The sequence below is a fragment of the Procambarus clarkii genome, chromosome 44, assembly GCF_040958095.1.
Source record: "Procambarus clarkii isolate CNS0578487 chromosome 44, FALCON_Pclarkii_2.0, whole genome shotgun sequence".
NCBI lineage: Eukaryota > Metazoa > Arthropoda > Malacostraca > Decapoda > Cambaridae > Procambarus > Procambarus clarkii.
The window spans coordinates 18013505-18031219 of record NC_091193.1 but is presented as its reverse complement, the minus strand read 5'-3'; the positions used below and the strand labels follow the sequence as shown (position 1 = coordinate 18031219).

Below are 17715 nucleotides of genomic sequence, written 5' to 3'. Positions count from 1 at the left end.
ACCCAATAATTGCTTGGTTATGCTCCTTAAATGTTAGGTCGTCAGACATCATTATTCCCAAAGCCTTTACATGCTCTTTTTCCTGCTATGGGTAGATTTGATTGTGTTTTGTACCCTCTATTATGTTTAAGGTCCTCATTTTTACCGTACCAGAGTACCTGGAATTTATCACTGTTAAACATCGTGTTATTTTCTGTTGCCCAGTCGAAAACTTTATTGATCATTGTCAATAAAAAACTTTATTTTTCAATGTTTTCAGCAGAGGTAATTTTCATGCTGATTTTTGTGTCATTTGCAAAGGATGATAAGAAGCTATGACTTGTATTTTTGTCTATATCTGATATGAGAATAAGGAGTACCTTCTTACCTGTACGTTGGAACAAGCACATAACACCGCAGAGAGCCGTATATGGCCCAATTGTGATCTCGGCCATAACAGTCTATAGAGGGAGTACTGCCCACTGGGGGTGTGGCAGTAACCCACACCCGCTACACTGTCCTCGTCTCCGTCTGTTTTCTGTCTGTCCGTCTGTCTGTGAGCGCCAGACACGTCCCACGGGTGTGTGGACAGAGACCCCATGAACGTTGATGTCATATCCTTCAGAGTTTCCATGTTATATTGCTCAAGGTAAGTTAAGTAATATCTTCGTTCATTATTACCGAGACTGCATTATTATTAGTATTATTATTATTAGTATTATTATTATTAGTATTAGTATTATTAGTATTATTATTATTATTAGTTGTATTATTCGTGCATTATTGCCCGAAAGGTTTTGCGTTATAGTAGCTTCATAGATTGTGTAACTCCTGTCTTTACAATTTGTACATTACTCCTATGTCTTTGTATACACACATTCTTTAAAAAAAAACCATTGTATTATATTGTATTGTATACTGTGTACCGTCACGTTAGTAAAGTTTAGCCCATGTATTTTTCCGTCTAAATTAGTTTAGCGAGTTCTGATTCATTACATACTTGAGATACATTGCTAACATATGTTATACACTATCAGGTTGCCATATTTAACTTTGCTTCGTATAATATAATGGAAATTATGATACGAATAAGTAGAATAAAATAAAAATATAATCAATTAATACACATTTTTTATATACCAGAATTAGACAAATGAGTTGAATCTTTGTTTGAATGGAATTTGCACGTTGAAGAAAGTGCTCATGCCTTGTACCGGTGTTTGTAAAACAATGAAGTATCATACCACTAAACAAAATAGTATCGCTGTCAGGTTATGGAGAGATAAGATATCCTTCTTTACAGCTCTGAACTGTAAACAACATTACATACACGCACTATAGTGGCGTGACGGAGCTGGTATGATAGTTTACTGCTGCCAATAGCAGCATTCGTAGTATACCTGATCATTAACTATAACGTGGCGTTTGGAGGATCTCGTATACTTTTAATGGTCACCTCGTTACAAGCAACTACTGACATCGCGTCAACTGATAACTTATTTCACAAGTGGTGGCTGCTATCTCCCCCTCCCCTGTACCCTGTTTGTGGTGTAATCTACCACCCAGTCGCTCGCTGGCTGCCAGCGTCCGCCGTCCACTTACAACCTTAGCAAGGTGAGGTAATGATCAGGTTATTGTTGTGGGGAAGGTGTATGAAGGATGATGAACTGAGAGCGTACTGAGTGAGGGAGCGGTACCCAATCACCTGGGAACTCGGGGATCGAACTCCGACTCTGCATCACGCAAGATCACTGCTGTACCCAACTGCCGGGATACATATAAGTCCTCATCACTTGATTATCTGATTCTTATTATGATGTCAAAAGATTTAAAAGTCACATGGGTGATGTATACATAATTTATATAACATTTATTTGTACCTTTAACCCGATTCTTAACGGTTTGTCCCTGTTCACCCAGCAGTAATTGGATACCCAGTTGTACACAGATTGGTGGGTCGTGTTCCAGGGAAAACTAGAAGGTAATGTTTACAACAAGCTATGGTAAGGGAAAGCTCAGCTTGCTGGCTTGAGTCAGAACTCCTGTACTCACCTGCGCACATAAAACAATAACAATAACGAAAAAGAAAGATTCTGTGTATTAGTTATTTAATCTCTAATAAGCTCTCTCCCTTTCTCTCTCTCCATCTCTCCGTGACCTGAAGTAAGAGATCATGGCAATGTTAAGCAGGAGATGGCAATGGTAAGCAGGTTGGCGAAGGCCCGTGTACCAAGAGCCGATCTGGAAGGCGAAGGCCCGTGTACCAAGAGCCGATCTGGAAGGCGAAGGCCCGTGTACCAAGAGCCGATCTGGAAGGCGAAGGACCGTGTACCAAGAGTCGATCTGGAAGGCGAAGGCCCGTGTAGCAACAGTCTATCTGGAAGGTGGTCGAGTAACTATATAGACTGTACACGATGGAGGACTCGGCCAACAACCTGTGTAGTCCTGAGGCCCTGAGGGTCACCGCCATCGTCTTCGGCTCCGTCTCGCTGGTCAGGTCATGTCCTTCAATTAACCTCTGCTACTCTACGTTTTCCGTTGGTTTCTAAAGTCTTTCCGTAATTCTTTGATTGACACTCATTGATGATGCACTCGTGTCCCTCTCGGAAATCTGAAGCCTTGTACTCGTGTACTAACGGTCGTCTGAAGCCTTGTACTCGTGTTCTCAAGAATAACTTCCTGTTTTATATTGGTGGTCTTCATTTTCTTTTGTTATTATTTCTTCCTATTGTTCTTCATGTCTGTCCCTAATGTTCTTAACATCAAGCCTTGTTGTTCTTGACGCCTGTCCCTGTTTTTCTCGACGACTGTTCCTGTTGTTCTTTACGTCTTTGTTGTTCTTTTCTTGAGTCTGTTGTTCTTAATGTCTGTCCACATTGTTCTCTGTGTCTACCTCTGTTATTGTTGACGTCTCTCCCTATTGTTCTTCTGTACGTCCCGAGTGATCTCTCTCTCTCTCTCTCTCTCTCTCTCTCTCTCTCTCTCTCTCTCTCTCTCTCTCTCTCTCTCTCTCTCTCTCTCTCTCTCTCTCTCTCTCTCTCTCTCTCTCTCTCTCTCTCTCTCTCTCTCTCTCTCTCTCTCTCTCTCTCGTTTACTAATTAACACTATTTTATTATTGTAATATTGATGTATTTGAAAGATATTTTTATTATTCTCACGTATTGATATTTATCTTATTTATATACATATTCACGTTCAGCCCATTTGGATGGCGACCTCTGGCGTGTTGGGAGGGATCTGCCTTGACTATGGTAAGTGTTGGCCGCTTGTGGTTACGGTGGTGGTGGTGGGGTGGGAGTAGTGGTAGTGGTGCTGGTGGTGGTAGTGGTATTAGTAGTAATAATAATGCCAGAAAGGATACCGTACTTAACAAACAACAAATTAAATGAGGCATTAACAGCCACATACCTTATACAATCAAAAGGAAAATAGACAGATTAAACAAAAAACAACAATAAACAACAATAAACAGAATTATGAAATTTATTTGAATGAAAATATTTTGAGTATTAGACACGGTAGAGGAAGAGGCCAAAGGGGTCATGTCTGACCAGAGGCCAGATTCACGAAGCAGTTACGCAAGCACTTACGAACCTGTACATCTTCTTTTCTCAATCTTTGGCGGCTTTGTTTACAATTATTAAACAGTTAATGAGCTCCGAAGCATCAGGAGGCTGTTTATAACAATAACAACAGGTGATTGGGAAGTTTCCATGCGTGTAAACTGTTTAATAAATGTAACCGAAGCCGTCAAAGATTGAGGAAAGATGTACACGTTCGTAAGTACTTGCGTAACTGCTTCGTGAATCTGGCCCCACAGTATCTTAATAATACCTTCTTCAGGCGATACGCTGGCCGTAGCTGCTGGCCAGATTGCTGTCAACGTGGGCTACATCTTCGTCACCATCCTCGTCATCACTATCCTCACAGTGAGTGGCTGCAGGGGTGTCTCCGCCCACCTCCCGCTGTTAGCTTACGTGCGGTGCAAGACTAAAAGAGTCACGGATACTGTCCACTGTCATGACATAGTAACCGTCCTCATGTTGACATGACGGGTGCAGTGAGACAGGAGGGCACGAGGACAGTTACTGTCACATGACAGTAGGTAGATAATGCGTGTGGCTCTAAATCTTGTACCGCTCGTAAGCCAACAAACGATTGACTTTGATTTTGAAAACCGTAGACTTACATACATATCTCTAGGTAATCTCGCACTGCGTTTCAGCTCTGGTCTCGGCACAAGTTTTGCTTTGACTGTTTTGGGGGAACTTTCGTAAGGGTTCACTTCTTTTTCCACCAATAGCAAAGTAGGATTTTCATTATAACAACTGAGGTCAGAATTGGTTTATCCCATAAGTAGAGTCTTGCAACTTTTGACCATTTGCGGAGATTGTGACGGTAACTTGTCATGGAAGTAAATGTTCTCTATTGTTGTCACCTTTCCAGAAATCATAGTATGTTAGGTATATTTTGTAATGTGGACTCAGGCAGCAACATGAACCTTGCGACACTTCATTCGGAACTTTAATCCCTTCAGATTCGACTCCATTTTGAACACCTATTTGTTTACTTTTCTTCCGCCAGAGTTCTATCCGTTCCAGGGGGGGGGGGGGGGAGTAGAAATAGCCTAATCTACTCTATCCCTTTAAGATGTACTTTCTTTCTGGTCTCAATAAACATACTTGAACTATCCGTTCCAAAGTGTTTTACGAGAATTTATATGTATGATCATCTGTTAGGATAGTGATATTGTAGATAAATATATAAGGCAAATTTTGATGTGTTGCGAGAGGCGAGGAATGTGATCGCTGGCAGAGCGACGCCCAGTATAGCGTGGAACATGTACAGTACTTCTGGTACCGCACACAGGGGTACAGAGGGTAGGAAAGGTCTTTATTAAACCTCATTTGAATGTTATTACACTTTTTTTTTTTTTTTTTTTTTTTTTTTTTGAGATATATACAAGAGTTGTTACATTCTTGTACAGCCACTAGTACGCGTAGCGTTTCGGGCAGGTCCCTGGAATACGATCCCCGCCGCGAAGAATCGTTTTTTCATCCAAGTACACATTTTACTGTTGCGTTAAACAGAGGCTACAGATAAGGAATTGCGCCCAGGAAATCCTCCCCGGCCAGGATACGAACCCATGACATAGCGCTCGCGGAACGCCAGGCGAGTGTCTTACCACTACACCACGGAGACTGTAACTTTCTCTTTCTCTCTCTCTTTCTCTCTCTTTCTCTCTCTCTTTCTCTCTCTTTCTCTCTCTCTTTCTCTCTTTCTCTTTCTCTCTCTCTCTCTCTCTCTCTCTCTCTCTCTCTCTCTCTCTCTCTCTCTCTCTCTCTCTCTCTTCTCTCTCTCTCTCTCTCTCTCTCTCTTTCTCTCTCTCTCTCTCTCTCTCTCTCTCTCTCTCTCTCTCTCTCTCTCTCTCTCTCTCTCTCTCTCTCTCTCTCTCTCTCTCTCTCTCTCTCTCTCTCTCTCTCTCTCTCTCTCAGATTAAAATATATATTCCACCTTCCTCACCCACATCCTGTGACTCGCACTCGAGCTCCACCACAATTTGTGACTCCAACTATCTTCCTGCCCCCGGGAGCAGGCGCCGACCTTCCCTTCAGCGGCCACCTTGATGGAGGTGCGGCGTCTGCTGGCGTGCCTGTCCACGTTGGTGCTGGCGGGTGTGGTGCTGTGCATAGGCAGCGGCGTCACCTACGAGGACATCTCCCCCTGGAGGATTGACGAGTACAGCGCCCTCCTCGGCTGTAGCTTCACCTTCGTCCCTGCCGTCGTATTCGGGGCCATCGCCTGGCACCTGCAGAAGATAGTAAGTCGTGGTGTCAGTAGAGGTGTCAGAGAGGGTGGTGGTGGTGGTGGTGTCAGTGTGGGTAGTGGTGATGTCAGTAGCGATTATTAGAAGGTATAAGTGGAGACTGGGGATATAGTGAGTGTTGGAGGTGATGAATGTTGGAGATTGAGTGTTGAAGGTAGTGACGGGTGGAGGTAGTGAAGGATGAAGGTGGAATTGGAGAGTGGATGAGAGGAAAGTGGTGTGTGTACGTAAGAGATAGCCTCCCGCCCCATCCCCCTAGGGACCCTAGTTCGATCCCGCTACCACTTTAGACCTGAAACCTTAACTTCACATTCCTGTGAGTTTCCGAGCCATGATCGTCTCTTGAAGGAACCTACCAATACCTCGAAGCACTGTGCCACTCCTCCTCCCTAGGTGGAGATCCTGGAGTCTGCTATAGCCAAAGAGACGTATATCAACTTCCCGATGATCTCTCCAGACAATCTCAGCCTCGTCTGCAACCCCCCCCCCCCTATGCTTCACTCTACATCAAATTTACCACCATGTTGTTGTAAAATGGCCTAACGTTAACGTTAAAATCTTTTTTTGTTACAGTTATGGCGGTATGTGTTGAGGGGCTCCACTTTCACCGTGCCTCTTTACCCATCGCAGAGGCACATCAGTCCATCGTCGATGAGCGCTCAGTCCTCGCAAATGAACGCCTACCCATCACAGATAAATGCCCGTTCATTGCTGATGAACGCCCACCCATCGCCAATGAACGCCTACCCATCGCAAATGAATGCCCATCCATCACAGATGAACGCCTACCCATCGCAGATGAACGCCCGTCCATCGCCGATGAACGCCCACCCATCGCAAATGAACGTCTATCCATCGCAGATGAACGCCCATCCATCGCAAATGAACGTCCATCCATCGCAGATGAACGCCTACCCATCGCAGATGAACGCCCATCCATCACAAATGAACTCCTATCCATCGCAGATGAACGCGCATCCATCGCAAATGAACTCCCATCCATCGCAAATGAACTCCTATCCATCGCAGATGAACGCCTATCCATCGCAGATGAACGCCCATCCCTCACAGATGAACGCCCATCCCTCGCAGATGAACGCCCATCCATCGCAAATGAACTCCCATCCATCGCAGATGAACGCCCATCCATCGCAGATGAACGCCATGGGTAGGACGCCACATCTTCCCCCCACAGATGTGGCGTCCGAGGAACCAATCCAGGTTCCTGGTAATGGTCACTACCTCAACGCGACTCGTCACCACACTCAACCCTCCCCCTGGAGCGCGTCAGCTCCCTCCGTCAGTCAGCCCTCCCCTAGTCAGAGGCTTGGATATAGCACCCAATCAGGCTCCACAGCCCCATCCCTCTCACCAGTTCAGCCCGGCCCGCAGGGTTACGTTTCGTCAACTGCTCAGCTTAACCTTGTGACTGTGCCACAATCGTCCAATCAGCCTGTACCGCAAATCCCAAGTCAACCTATACCCTTACTTTCTAGTCAACCTGTTATCCATCTCTCCGGTCAGGCTGCCAGCCAGCCCCTGTGTGTATCTCAGATCGGTGAGGAGCAGACGAACACGGACACAAATACTGAAACATCCAGCCCTTTGTCACGTCCAAACACCGAGGGCTTCATAGACCCTGGGACTCGTGAACGCACTGAGAGTCCAAGCCGGACGCCTCGCTTGGAACAACAGTGGGGCACGAAGCTGTGAGACTCATCCTCTGATGTTCCTCTACCACCAGGACAGTAGCAAAACAATAACTCAAAACAAAGTGATACTGACATCAAATTGTTCAAACAAATCTAACCTACATCTTTGAAAGTGTAATTATAAGAGTTGGCTGGCTCCTTTCTACCTGGAGTACAGCCCGTGTAAACAATAGGCTTTCACCCTCCAAGTAGAATTAATCTCCATATTCCTTGCACTTGAACTTGGCATTTTAATTTTATGAGATTATTATAACCAATTGCTCTTAACTCCCCAAAACCATGAGTTCTAACATGTTTGTATCAGAGGCCAGTAGCATCTTGAAGCCAATGATACTTATATAGCCTCAATATGAATGTATAGATCTAAGGCGGAGGAATACTAGCCATATCTTAAGCCGTCACACTGCTCTTCAATACAGCCCCAGAACTGTGGTTCAAACAATAAGATTAATCAACTTAGGTGTTGCGGGTGTTAGGTTTGATATAGGCTAGACTAGAAATATCTCTGAGAGTTTACACCACTGCTGATGTAGACGTGGGGTGGCTACAAATATATCTGGGCGTCTACATTTGACAGTAACAATAAGAGAATATGGAACAAAACTAACATAAATGTATAAATAGTTTTATCATTCATTAAACATTCTGTGATATCTGTACAATAGTTACCCATCAAAAATAACAATTCTCTAATTTTCATGAATTTGACGTCTACTAGATGGCAAAACAATGCTTCTAGCTGCCACTTGCAATAAAAGTGAAAGACCTTAGAGAGTTTCCTTTCTTTACTAATCTTACTTTAGTGTCGACCTCGGCGTCAGGAAGGAAGGGCGAATTATTTCCTACATAAATTCCTCGTAGATCTCTTGTTATAAGAGAAAAAGGTAAGTTATTAAGCTCTGCTTTGTTTTTTTCTTTAGTGGTAATTGCGGCCTCTGCCTAGGCTGTGACTTTTAAGGGAAATTCTTTTTAGAAGAAATATATGTAAAGCATTTTGATCACTGCTGGTATTTATGTAAGAAATAAACACCCGACTAGAGCCCTGAAGGCGGTTTAACTGAGCGGTTGAGTATTGTGATAATCTTCGCGGTAGCAGAACTGTGCTGAAAGCTGTAAAAAACAACAAAATTTTACGTTTCATAATGACATCATGTTTGTTTACGTTTTATCAGAGCCATCTGTTGTGTCGGCCTTATATTACTGAAGCTCGTTGAAAGTTTCCATGAGTAATACTAATTTTCTCATTTAATCATATTTGGATATAAATAAATTTATTATATGAAAATTCACTTTGCAGTGCGCAAATGAAAAAAATGTCTTTACATGTAAATATTTAAATATAAAATAAAAATGCCAAACTGAGGATGGAGAGAGTAGCTGCACCCTGGAAGCGTATGGCCGCCGCCGTAGACTTCCATGAGGTGTCCTGTATGTACACTTGTATGTCCTGTATATGTGTAAACATATATATACATGTCTTTTTATATAATATGTTTATACATATACATATATGTTTATATACATATATGTTTATATAAATATATACAATTATACATATATGTTTATATATATAATTCTTTATGTATACATGATCCTTCTGGAGATATATTATTAAATACGAAAGGACTTAAGGAAATTCTTGTCTTGATCGTTCCTTCGTGGTCTGACATTGTCACACATATGTAAACATTTAAATCAAAATGATCTGCTGCCAGAAATCTTAGCCAAATATCCCCAGTTTTAACTGTAGATAGTAACTAAGTGATTGTAACCTCTCCACCGCTGCCCACTGGATGGGGGGCGGTGTGCTGGATAAACACATCAATTGTGACACTAGCTCTCCACATATGTCAGTTGCTTAATTTAGAAACTGTACTTGTGGTCGGTCTCGAGCCCATTGTTGATATGAAGATGTGCATTGAATTTTGTAACTAGTTCATCAAGACTGTAACTTGCTTAGCTACATGAATTCTGGAGTTCAGTCCCTGAGCCCATTATGTGCCTCTGTAACCCGTTCCACTACCGCCCACAAGATGGGTATGGGGTGCATAATAAATGAACTAAACTGTAATTTGAGGAAACAATGGATTTCCCGGTATGAGCCGAGAAGACTATAATACACTTAAAGAGATATGGCGTTCACTCAACAGCGAGAGGTCGCTGAAGTCAGAGGTCAGCAGCCAGTGGTCGCTGAGGTCAGAGGTCAGCAGCCAGAGGTCGCTGAGGTCAGAGGTCAGCAGCCAGAGGTCGCTGAGGTCAGAGGTCAGCAGCCAGAGGTCGCTGAGGTCAGAGGTCAGCAGCCAGAGGTCGCTGAGGTCAGAGGTCAGCAGCCAGAGGTCGCTGAGGTCAGAGGTCAGAGGTCAGCAGCCAGAGGTCGCTGAGGTCAGAGGTCAGCAGCCAGAGGTCGCTGAGGTCAGAGGTCAGCAGCCAGAGGTCGCTGAGGTCAGAGGTCAGCAGCCAGAGGCCGCGGCATGTTCAATGTTTACAATGTATGGAATGTCTGGTCTTTTCTTGCAGACAATTGAACTCCTACCTATAGTGTCTCCAGAGAGTCGCCTGTACCTTGTCTACTCTCCTAATATCATGTTATGTATTTACTACTCTATCTCTAACTTTGTCCACGTTATACCACAGACCATCGTCTCGCCGCCGCCACCTCGCACACCCCCTTCAACGTTTTCTTTCTCAAAAAACTGTGAACAAAAAGCAAAAAAATATAAAAACCAGTTTAACCTAAGAAAAAAAGTGAATCAATTTTCAGTAACCAGTGGATAGGAAATTGGACAATTGTAACCCATCACAAACACAGGGGAAAGTAGCTTGGCAACGAGAAAACTCTGATCTGAGACAGAGAAAATTCCCATTTTTGAATGAACAGCATGTTAACATTTATGAATGCATCTGTGGGGTCGACCACTGGATGTAATGGACTTGAGTCGAGGACGGGTTGAACATAGCTTTGATAACATTCACCTCTTTTAGAAAGAACCACTCGTGAACCTTGTTTCAAACACTCTAGGCCTGCCTTCCAATTCCAGTAACCTGTTTGACAGTCGATTAATGAGTGCCACACCGCCGATAAATGAAAATAGGTTAACCCTCCCTCCCCTTTTCTCTCTGATCATATTAACGGTTTGGCATTATTGCTGACGTACCTACACTAGAGTCTGTAACCAGATATTTGTCTACTGGCTCCAGTACCTTGTCTCTCTGTACTCAACTGCATGTAAAAGTACGCAGCTATATTATCAACTGAGGTACTACATTCGACATGGAGTGATGGTGGTCGTCGTTGTACTGTTCATCAAGGGTGGGGGGGGGGGGAGTTCGTTGCAGAGTTTAATTAGTTTGATGGTGGTGGCCCCACCTGGTGAGGTAGGTGCAGTAGGCTGACCAACCTACCTGCAGGAATTAATAGTGCTGCCTTTCACCCCCCGACAGAGTGCCATGTTCCACCTAGACACCACAGAGGCGGACATCTTCGCCACCGACTCTTACATAGTTGTGGTGGCCAAAATATACTTGTAAGTAATGTTTGTGTGTGTGTTTTGCGTGTTATAATAACATATGAATGTAAATATGTAGGGGTAGGTGATTCCATGGGTTTATAGCCATATGGGTGGAAAAAACATCTCTTGTTCTCAATCCCACATTGTGGCGTGTTTGATCTTGAAACCGTTGTTCCTTGTTTGTGTTAAACGTTAAATCGATCGCCTGTGAAAGAGAATTAAGTTGTGTCTTAACAATTTTGAACACTTTTGTGTTATTCGTCAAAGACTCGGAGACTGGATAAAGAATGGTAGAGTTACAAGGAGGGTGGGAGAGAGTTTGCTCTCTACCTCTGCATTTTTCTCTGCCTGTTCCTGCTTCAGGCTCCCTTTTTTTATTGGTAAAGAGGCAGCTATTTAAATGTGCAGGTGGCTAGCCCATGGTGCCCAACACGACCCCCAGTGCCCAATCGGGCACTGGGGGGGTCGTGTTGATGGGTTATCTGTGCCAAGTGATTGAGACACAAAGAGGGAGGTGGAGAGGGGGGCGGGTACCTGCAGTGGAGGTGGTGATGGGGGCGGATTGAGAGGATGGAGAGGTTGGAGGATGAGCTGATTGGCAAGGGGGAGGGGAGGAAGGGGAGGATGAATGGGATGCTGGCTTGGAGTTTGTGGGGGATGGAGGAGAGATAGGGGGATGGGTGAGGGTTTTGAAATTTGGGTGAGATGGGGATGGTGTCTGGGGTGGGGGGGGGGGAGAAGGGTGTCAGGAGGAGTGGGGCGTGGGTCTGGGGGATTGGGGAATACATGGGGAAACAGAGATGAAGAAAGACCTATCGGTTCACGACTCTGTTATCAGCCAGGAGGAGGAGGAGCGCTATTTATCTGCCCCAAGTTATGTCTGCATGAAAGACATATCAACGAATGGTACTCTCTTCCCACTCTCTCTTTTTTTTTGAGAGGGAGGGGGGAGTAAAAAAGAAGGAGAGCCATACGTGAAGGGAAGTTTAGAAATGGGAAATACAGTGAGAGGTATGAGTGTGTATCTCGAGCTCAGACGAGTGGATTCGTTCTCTGCCGAAGAACTGTGTAAATCATTGTCACTTCGCGTTGGGGGTCTTTATTATGAGCGCTGGATAATTATCCTCAGTTTCATTTGATTTTCCTTCTTCCTAATCACCTGAAAAAAACATGCCAATCAAGTTTCAGACCATTCAACTCGTCAGTGATTCTTGTGCCGTCGTTGCTTATAACAGCTTTCATCTCGCTGTCATGGCAGCATCGCGGTCCGGACTGAGAGTATGTGACGTGTACCCAACTACACATCTCATTTTAATCTGATAATTGCAGTGAAAGCCGATGGTTGATGGAGGCGGGTGAGTGAGACGGAGTTCGGGATGTGGTTGATGGTAGGAGGGGTGGGGGTAGATTGGTGGTGGGGGGAGGGGGGGGGGGTAGATGGGAGAGGGGGCAGGAGATGAGCGTGCGGTGGCGGGTCTCTTTCCACTGTCTTTGTTACAGTGTTTTTATCGAGTGGTTATCTGTATATTATCTGGCACGTGGACGGTGGTGATGGTTTAAGTAATCACGCCCCCAACCGCCCCTCCACACACGCACGCACTCGCGCGCGCGCGCACACACACACACACACACACACACACACACACACACACACACACACACACACACACACACACACACACACACACACACACACACACACATGATACAAAGTATCATTCAGAGAGAGAAAAAAAGACCTGGGGGTTGATATCACGCCAGACCTGTCCCCTGAAGCTCATATCAAGAGGATAACATCAGCAGCATATGCCAGGTTGGCTAACATAAGAACAGCCTTTAGAAACTTATGTAAGGAATCTTTCAGAACTTGTATACCACATATGTCAGACCAATCCTGGAGTATGTGGCTACAGCATGGAGTCCATATCTAGTCAAGCATAAGACTAAACTGGAAAAGGTTCAAAGGTTTGTCACTAGACTAGTACCCGAACTGAGGGGTATGAGCTACGAGGAGAGATCTCGGGAATTAAACCTCAAGTCACTGGGAGACAGAAGAGTTAGAGGGGACATTATCACCACATACAAGATTCTCAGAGGAATTGATAGGGTAAATAAAGACAGGCTATTTACCACAAGGGGCACACGCACTAAGGGGACACAGGTGAAAATTGAGTGCCCAAATGAGCCATAGAGACGTTAGAAAGATTTTTTCAGTGTCAGAGTAATAGACAAATGTAATGCATTAGGCACTGATGTGGTAGAGGCTGACTCCATACACAGCTTCAAGTGTAGATATGATAGAACCCAGTAGACTCAGGTACCTGTATATTGGTTGATTGACCGTTGAGAGGCGGGACCAAAGAGCCAGAGCTCAACCCTCGCAAGCACAACTAGGTGAATACACACACACACATACACAAGGTGTGTGTGTGAGTACACACATACACAAGGGGAGACATGATAACCACCTACAAAATTCTCAGGGGAATTGACAGGGTGGACAAAGACAAACTCTTTAGCATGGGTAGAACACGAACAAGGGGACACAGGTGGAACCTTAGTACCCAAATGAGCCACAAAGACATTAGAAATAATTTTTTCAGTGTCAGAGTAGTTCACTATTTAATGCATTCCATTTGTTATGTGATGGAGGCTGACTCCATACACAGTTTCAAATGTAGATTTGATAAGAGCCCAGTAGGCTCAGGGATCTGTACACCTGTTGATTGACAGTTGAGAGGCGGGACCAAAGAGCCAAAGCTCAACCCCCATAAGCACAACTAGGTGAGTATGCACACACACACATGCTTGTCTGTGTACTCACCTAATTGTGCTTGCGGGGGTTGAGCTTTGGCTCTTTGGTCCATCTGTGTGTGTGTGTATGTGTGTGTGTGTGTGTGTGAAATATATGTAGTAAATATAGTAGAGGAAAATAAAATAATTTGGTTATAAAGGCGGGGTCCAAGAGCTAATAGCTCGATTCTGCAGATACAAATAATAAATTACACCTAGGGATGTGTGTGCGTGTATAAGGTAAATATATGTAGTAGACATTATAGAGGAAAAATAAATTGGTTAGAAACACGGGCGTCCAAGAGCTAATAGTTCGATTCTGCAGACACAAATAGCAAATACAAATAGTAATTACACACACTCTCTCTCTGATACACCCAACAAGAACACCCCCCAAAACCACACACACAAAATTACACTTCATTTGATATATTACTGTCATTATTTCCCGGTAATCTCAACAATAGACTGACAGCCGTGTCAGCCACTGGACTCTACTACTCTTGATCGACTGTAGGTGGCATAGTCGCTCTTTATCTTCGCTGAGATTCGTGGCGAACAATGAACACTTGACACTATCTCCAACCACCCCCACCACAAGCCCTACTACCTTCCCCACCACTCCACACCCCCCCATCCCTCTCCCGAGAAGACAATCAACGCTGACCTCTGTTTCAGCTTAGTTCCACTTCCAAGGATCTTCTGGTGACAGGTGGACGTGTCTATCTTCATCTCTTCGTCGTAGTGGAGGAGCGTCTCTTGTTTGGTTACCAGCAAGACTGTCCTTCGCACCTGGCCGACTTGGGCCACTTCGCAGATCCATACTTGAAGTGCCCTGCAGCCGTCAAGAAAACTAAGATATTACTGTCAAGTTTGTCAATAAGTGGTTTACTTCTGGGCATAAGATCTGCAAGACTATCTACACATACACCACACACACACACCTGATTTCGTAATCCGGACCTATTTGCACCTTGATAGATATTGGATGTGAAAAAAGCTAAAGATGTGATGAGTCCGATGCACGGAGTCAAGTCTTCTGAACACTTTAAACAGTTCAAGGTGCTAGAACTCTCTCTAATTGAGCATCAAGAGGAAACGCCACAGCAGTACAACTAGCTCTAACACGATGGCAAACGTGTCTTAAGTAAGTTATTAAAGCACTGTGAAGCATCATGACACTACTGGAGTGTACCGCCCCGTACGACGGCACCGCAGCCTTCTCTGTGAACCCGAAGGCCCGGCTCTTCGGTAAGTCTTCCAAGGCCTTTCATTTCAGAAAAGATTCGGAGATTTGTAACTTGGGTGAGGATTGTTGGATGCCTCCAGGGCTGTTCAGATGCCGTAGTCAGAGTGGCGTGTCCTTACCTCGGCAGCCAGGTACTCAGGCTAAGCACAACGGACGACCAGAGAACAAAGATTGCGGCTACCAGTCTTCAGAGAGTCTACAAGCAACAGAAGCGAAGTGTTTAATGAAAGGATCAACAAGCCTATTCTCCGGTGTCAACATAGACCCATTTAAGACTGGTGGGGATGAGCCTCGGGTTTACCTTAACTCTGAGGATATCCCGGAGGAAGACTGCGACCATAAGTCTTTCGACGATGTTGAAGCGGAAAATATAAAACCACGACCACCCAACCCTCTCCTGACGTCGGGTGTCCACCGAAGTCTACTGTGCTGCACAAACGGCAGCTTTCAGGGAAGTTCGAGAGTCTTCAGCGAATTCGAGTCTAACTGTGGGTGCACTACACGAAACTTAGTCGACTGGTCCACACGGGTCTCCTGGACCAGCCTCAACCTCAGACACCAGTACAAAGTCCGCGAAGTGACCTACCTCAGCCCCTACAGGTCCTCGGGTTTCAAGTGGGTTGCCCCATACCTTCTGCACTATGGGACAGTGTATGGGTTCAAACAACTGGCTTCTCCTCTTCTTGAAAAAGGGACGGCGGCAATGGAGATATCATACAGGCCCCAGGTGACGGAAGCCGCGTCCATGGCCATCGTCAAGGAGGAATCATCGTCAGAATTTATTTCTTCCACCGCTGCTGAGAGTAAGCCATCTTCGGCGCCCACCTGTGGCAGTCGATCTTTCAAATTCTTAGTTTAACTCGTACAGTTTTAATGAATATAAAGTAACAAAAAAATACCAAAACCACTTGGCCATCAATAACAGTTGTCCAGAAGTGTGTCTTAAAAATATATTTTGGTGCATTCAGTTTGTGAGCTTAAATCTATATTTAATAATTTCTTAACTAAAATAATATTGTACCGATTCACGACTAACACAATTGCCTACAGACCTAGGTGAGAGACCGTTCGTGTGCGAGCAATCCGGATGCGGGAGAGCCTTTTGCAGAAACGAGGAACTTACCCGACACTCCAGGATCCACTCCGGACACAGACCGTTTCTTTGCCAGGTATTATCCGTTTATTACTCTTGGAATGAGTTCATTTTCTGTTCTTACCACATGTAAGAGATTTTGTTGTTGTTCGCCACAAAAGTGTAAGAGTGACGTAGATGGTTGTGTTGCAGAAGTGTGGGCGACGGTTCGTTCGGCGGGACCACCTCACCAAACACCAGCGGACTCACCTGCCTGTACACGCCAAGTGCACTTACGCCTGTCCCTTACCTGCCTGCCTTCACAGGTACGCCCACGCACTCTATTCGCACACACAGGTCCTCCCACCATGGTACCCCCCTCACACAAATGCTTATACAGGCTTGCTCCATATAAGTTCATTTGCAGCATATGGGTGTGCTTGCAGCATATGGGTGTGCTTGCGGCATATGGGTGTGCTTGCAACATATGGGGTGTGCTTGCAACATATGTGGTATGCTTGCTTGCACGCTAAAGAACCCATTTGGCGCAAGCGAACCCTAGACAAAATATGACTCGTTAAGTTCCTGTTTGTGGTTCTTTCACTTCGTACTTCATCACCTTTATGAAGTACGAAGCGACTTAAAGTTCTGTACTATTAAAAGAATATATATATATAATCTCGACTATCTACAACGATGTTTCGGTTACATGCGACATGATAAGGGTCCAGGACGGACCGAAATGTTGTCGTTTGGTCATCATTAGTTTATTTGCTATGGTTGCCTTTTTATTTTTTTGTTTTTATATAAAACAGGCAGCCATTAGTACCCTGCCGACGCCTCACACCGCGCTGGGAAAGCGTGGAACAGAAAGTGTATCAATCGACACATATTTTTGTCCCCTTCTCCAGGTACACCAGGTCGGACGCCCTCACAAGACACATGTGGACGGCGCACCACATTCGCGCGCGTCAACCCACACGCCCTCTTGCTGCGGTCCTGTCCGCCGGGTCTGCGCACCTGTCACCCGGGTTTACGTCCCTGTCTCTTGGATCTGCGCCCCTGTCTCCCGAAGCTGCGCCCCCGTCTCCCGGATCTGCGCCCATGTCTCCCGGATCTGCGCCCCTGTCTCCCGGGTCTGCGGATATCACTCCATCAACATACCATTCACCCTGGAATGCAATCTTATCGCCCACATGTGCACCACTGTCGCGCACATTTGCTGTTCCACCATCCACATCTACATCCACATCCACATCTCCCACGCCTGAAATACCTCTATCCTTAAGATCATCCATCACCCTCCTGTCAGCCCCAATCAAGATCTTGAACCCCTGTATAACCTGAGTCACTTCTCATCAAATAACAATGTGCTTGTGATCATTTTGATGTGCAATAAAGACGAATAATTTATCTTTTTGTGTTTAAATCTCAAAGAGTTGTTGCAAAGGAGAACTGCATGGCAGAGGCGACAGTTCTCAACTGCGATATAGTTAACACGGGATTTCAGGAATGTGGTGTTTTTAAGGGGTCTATTTAACACGTGGTATACAAGTGCCTCCGGTGGTTGCTTT

The 17715-nt window shown here is 45.0% G+C and overlaps 2 protein-coding genes across 5 annotated transcripts; both read left to right on the top strand.

The window, feature by feature from the left end:
• The first annotated feature begins 1300 nt into the window (after window positions 1-1300).
• On the top strand, window positions 1301-8286 carry LOC123745378 (uncharacterized). Of its 4 annotated transcripts, none has more exons than XM_045725875.2 (7): window positions 1301-1593; window positions 1903-1960; window positions 2144-2471; window positions 3179-3230; window positions 3823-3908; window positions 5576-5800; window positions 6380-8286. In XM_045725875.2, the coding sequence occupies exons 3-7, from the start codon at window positions 2394-2396 to the stop codon at window positions 7517-7519; spliced, it is 1581 nt and encodes a 526-aa protein (XP_045581831.2). In that variant the 5' UTR covers window positions 1301-1593; window positions 1903-1960; window positions 2144-2393; the 3' UTR covers window positions 7520-8286. The 4 variants fall into 4 exon arrangements, with proteins under 4 accessions (XP_045581831.2, XP_045581833.2, XP_045581834.2 ...); XM_045725877.2 differs by having other exon boundaries at window positions 1900-1960; XM_045725878.2 differs by lacking the exon at window positions 1903-1960.
• A 45-nt stretch (window positions 8287-8331) lies between these two features.
• On the top strand, window positions 8332-17555 carry LOC123745379 (early growth response protein 1). The gene is made up of 6 exons (XM_045725880.2): window positions 8332-8402; window positions 10960-11042; window positions 14533-15872; window positions 16120-16238; window positions 16355-16467; window positions 17053-17555. Exons 3-6 carry the CDS (start codon window positions 14996-14998, stop codon window positions 17486-17488), a joined length of 1545 nt encoding a protein of 514 aa, XP_045581836.2. The 5' UTR covers window positions 8332-8402; window positions 10960-11042; window positions 14533-14995; the 3' UTR covers window positions 17489-17555.
• The last annotated feature ends 160 nt before the right edge of the window (window positions 17556-17715 follow it).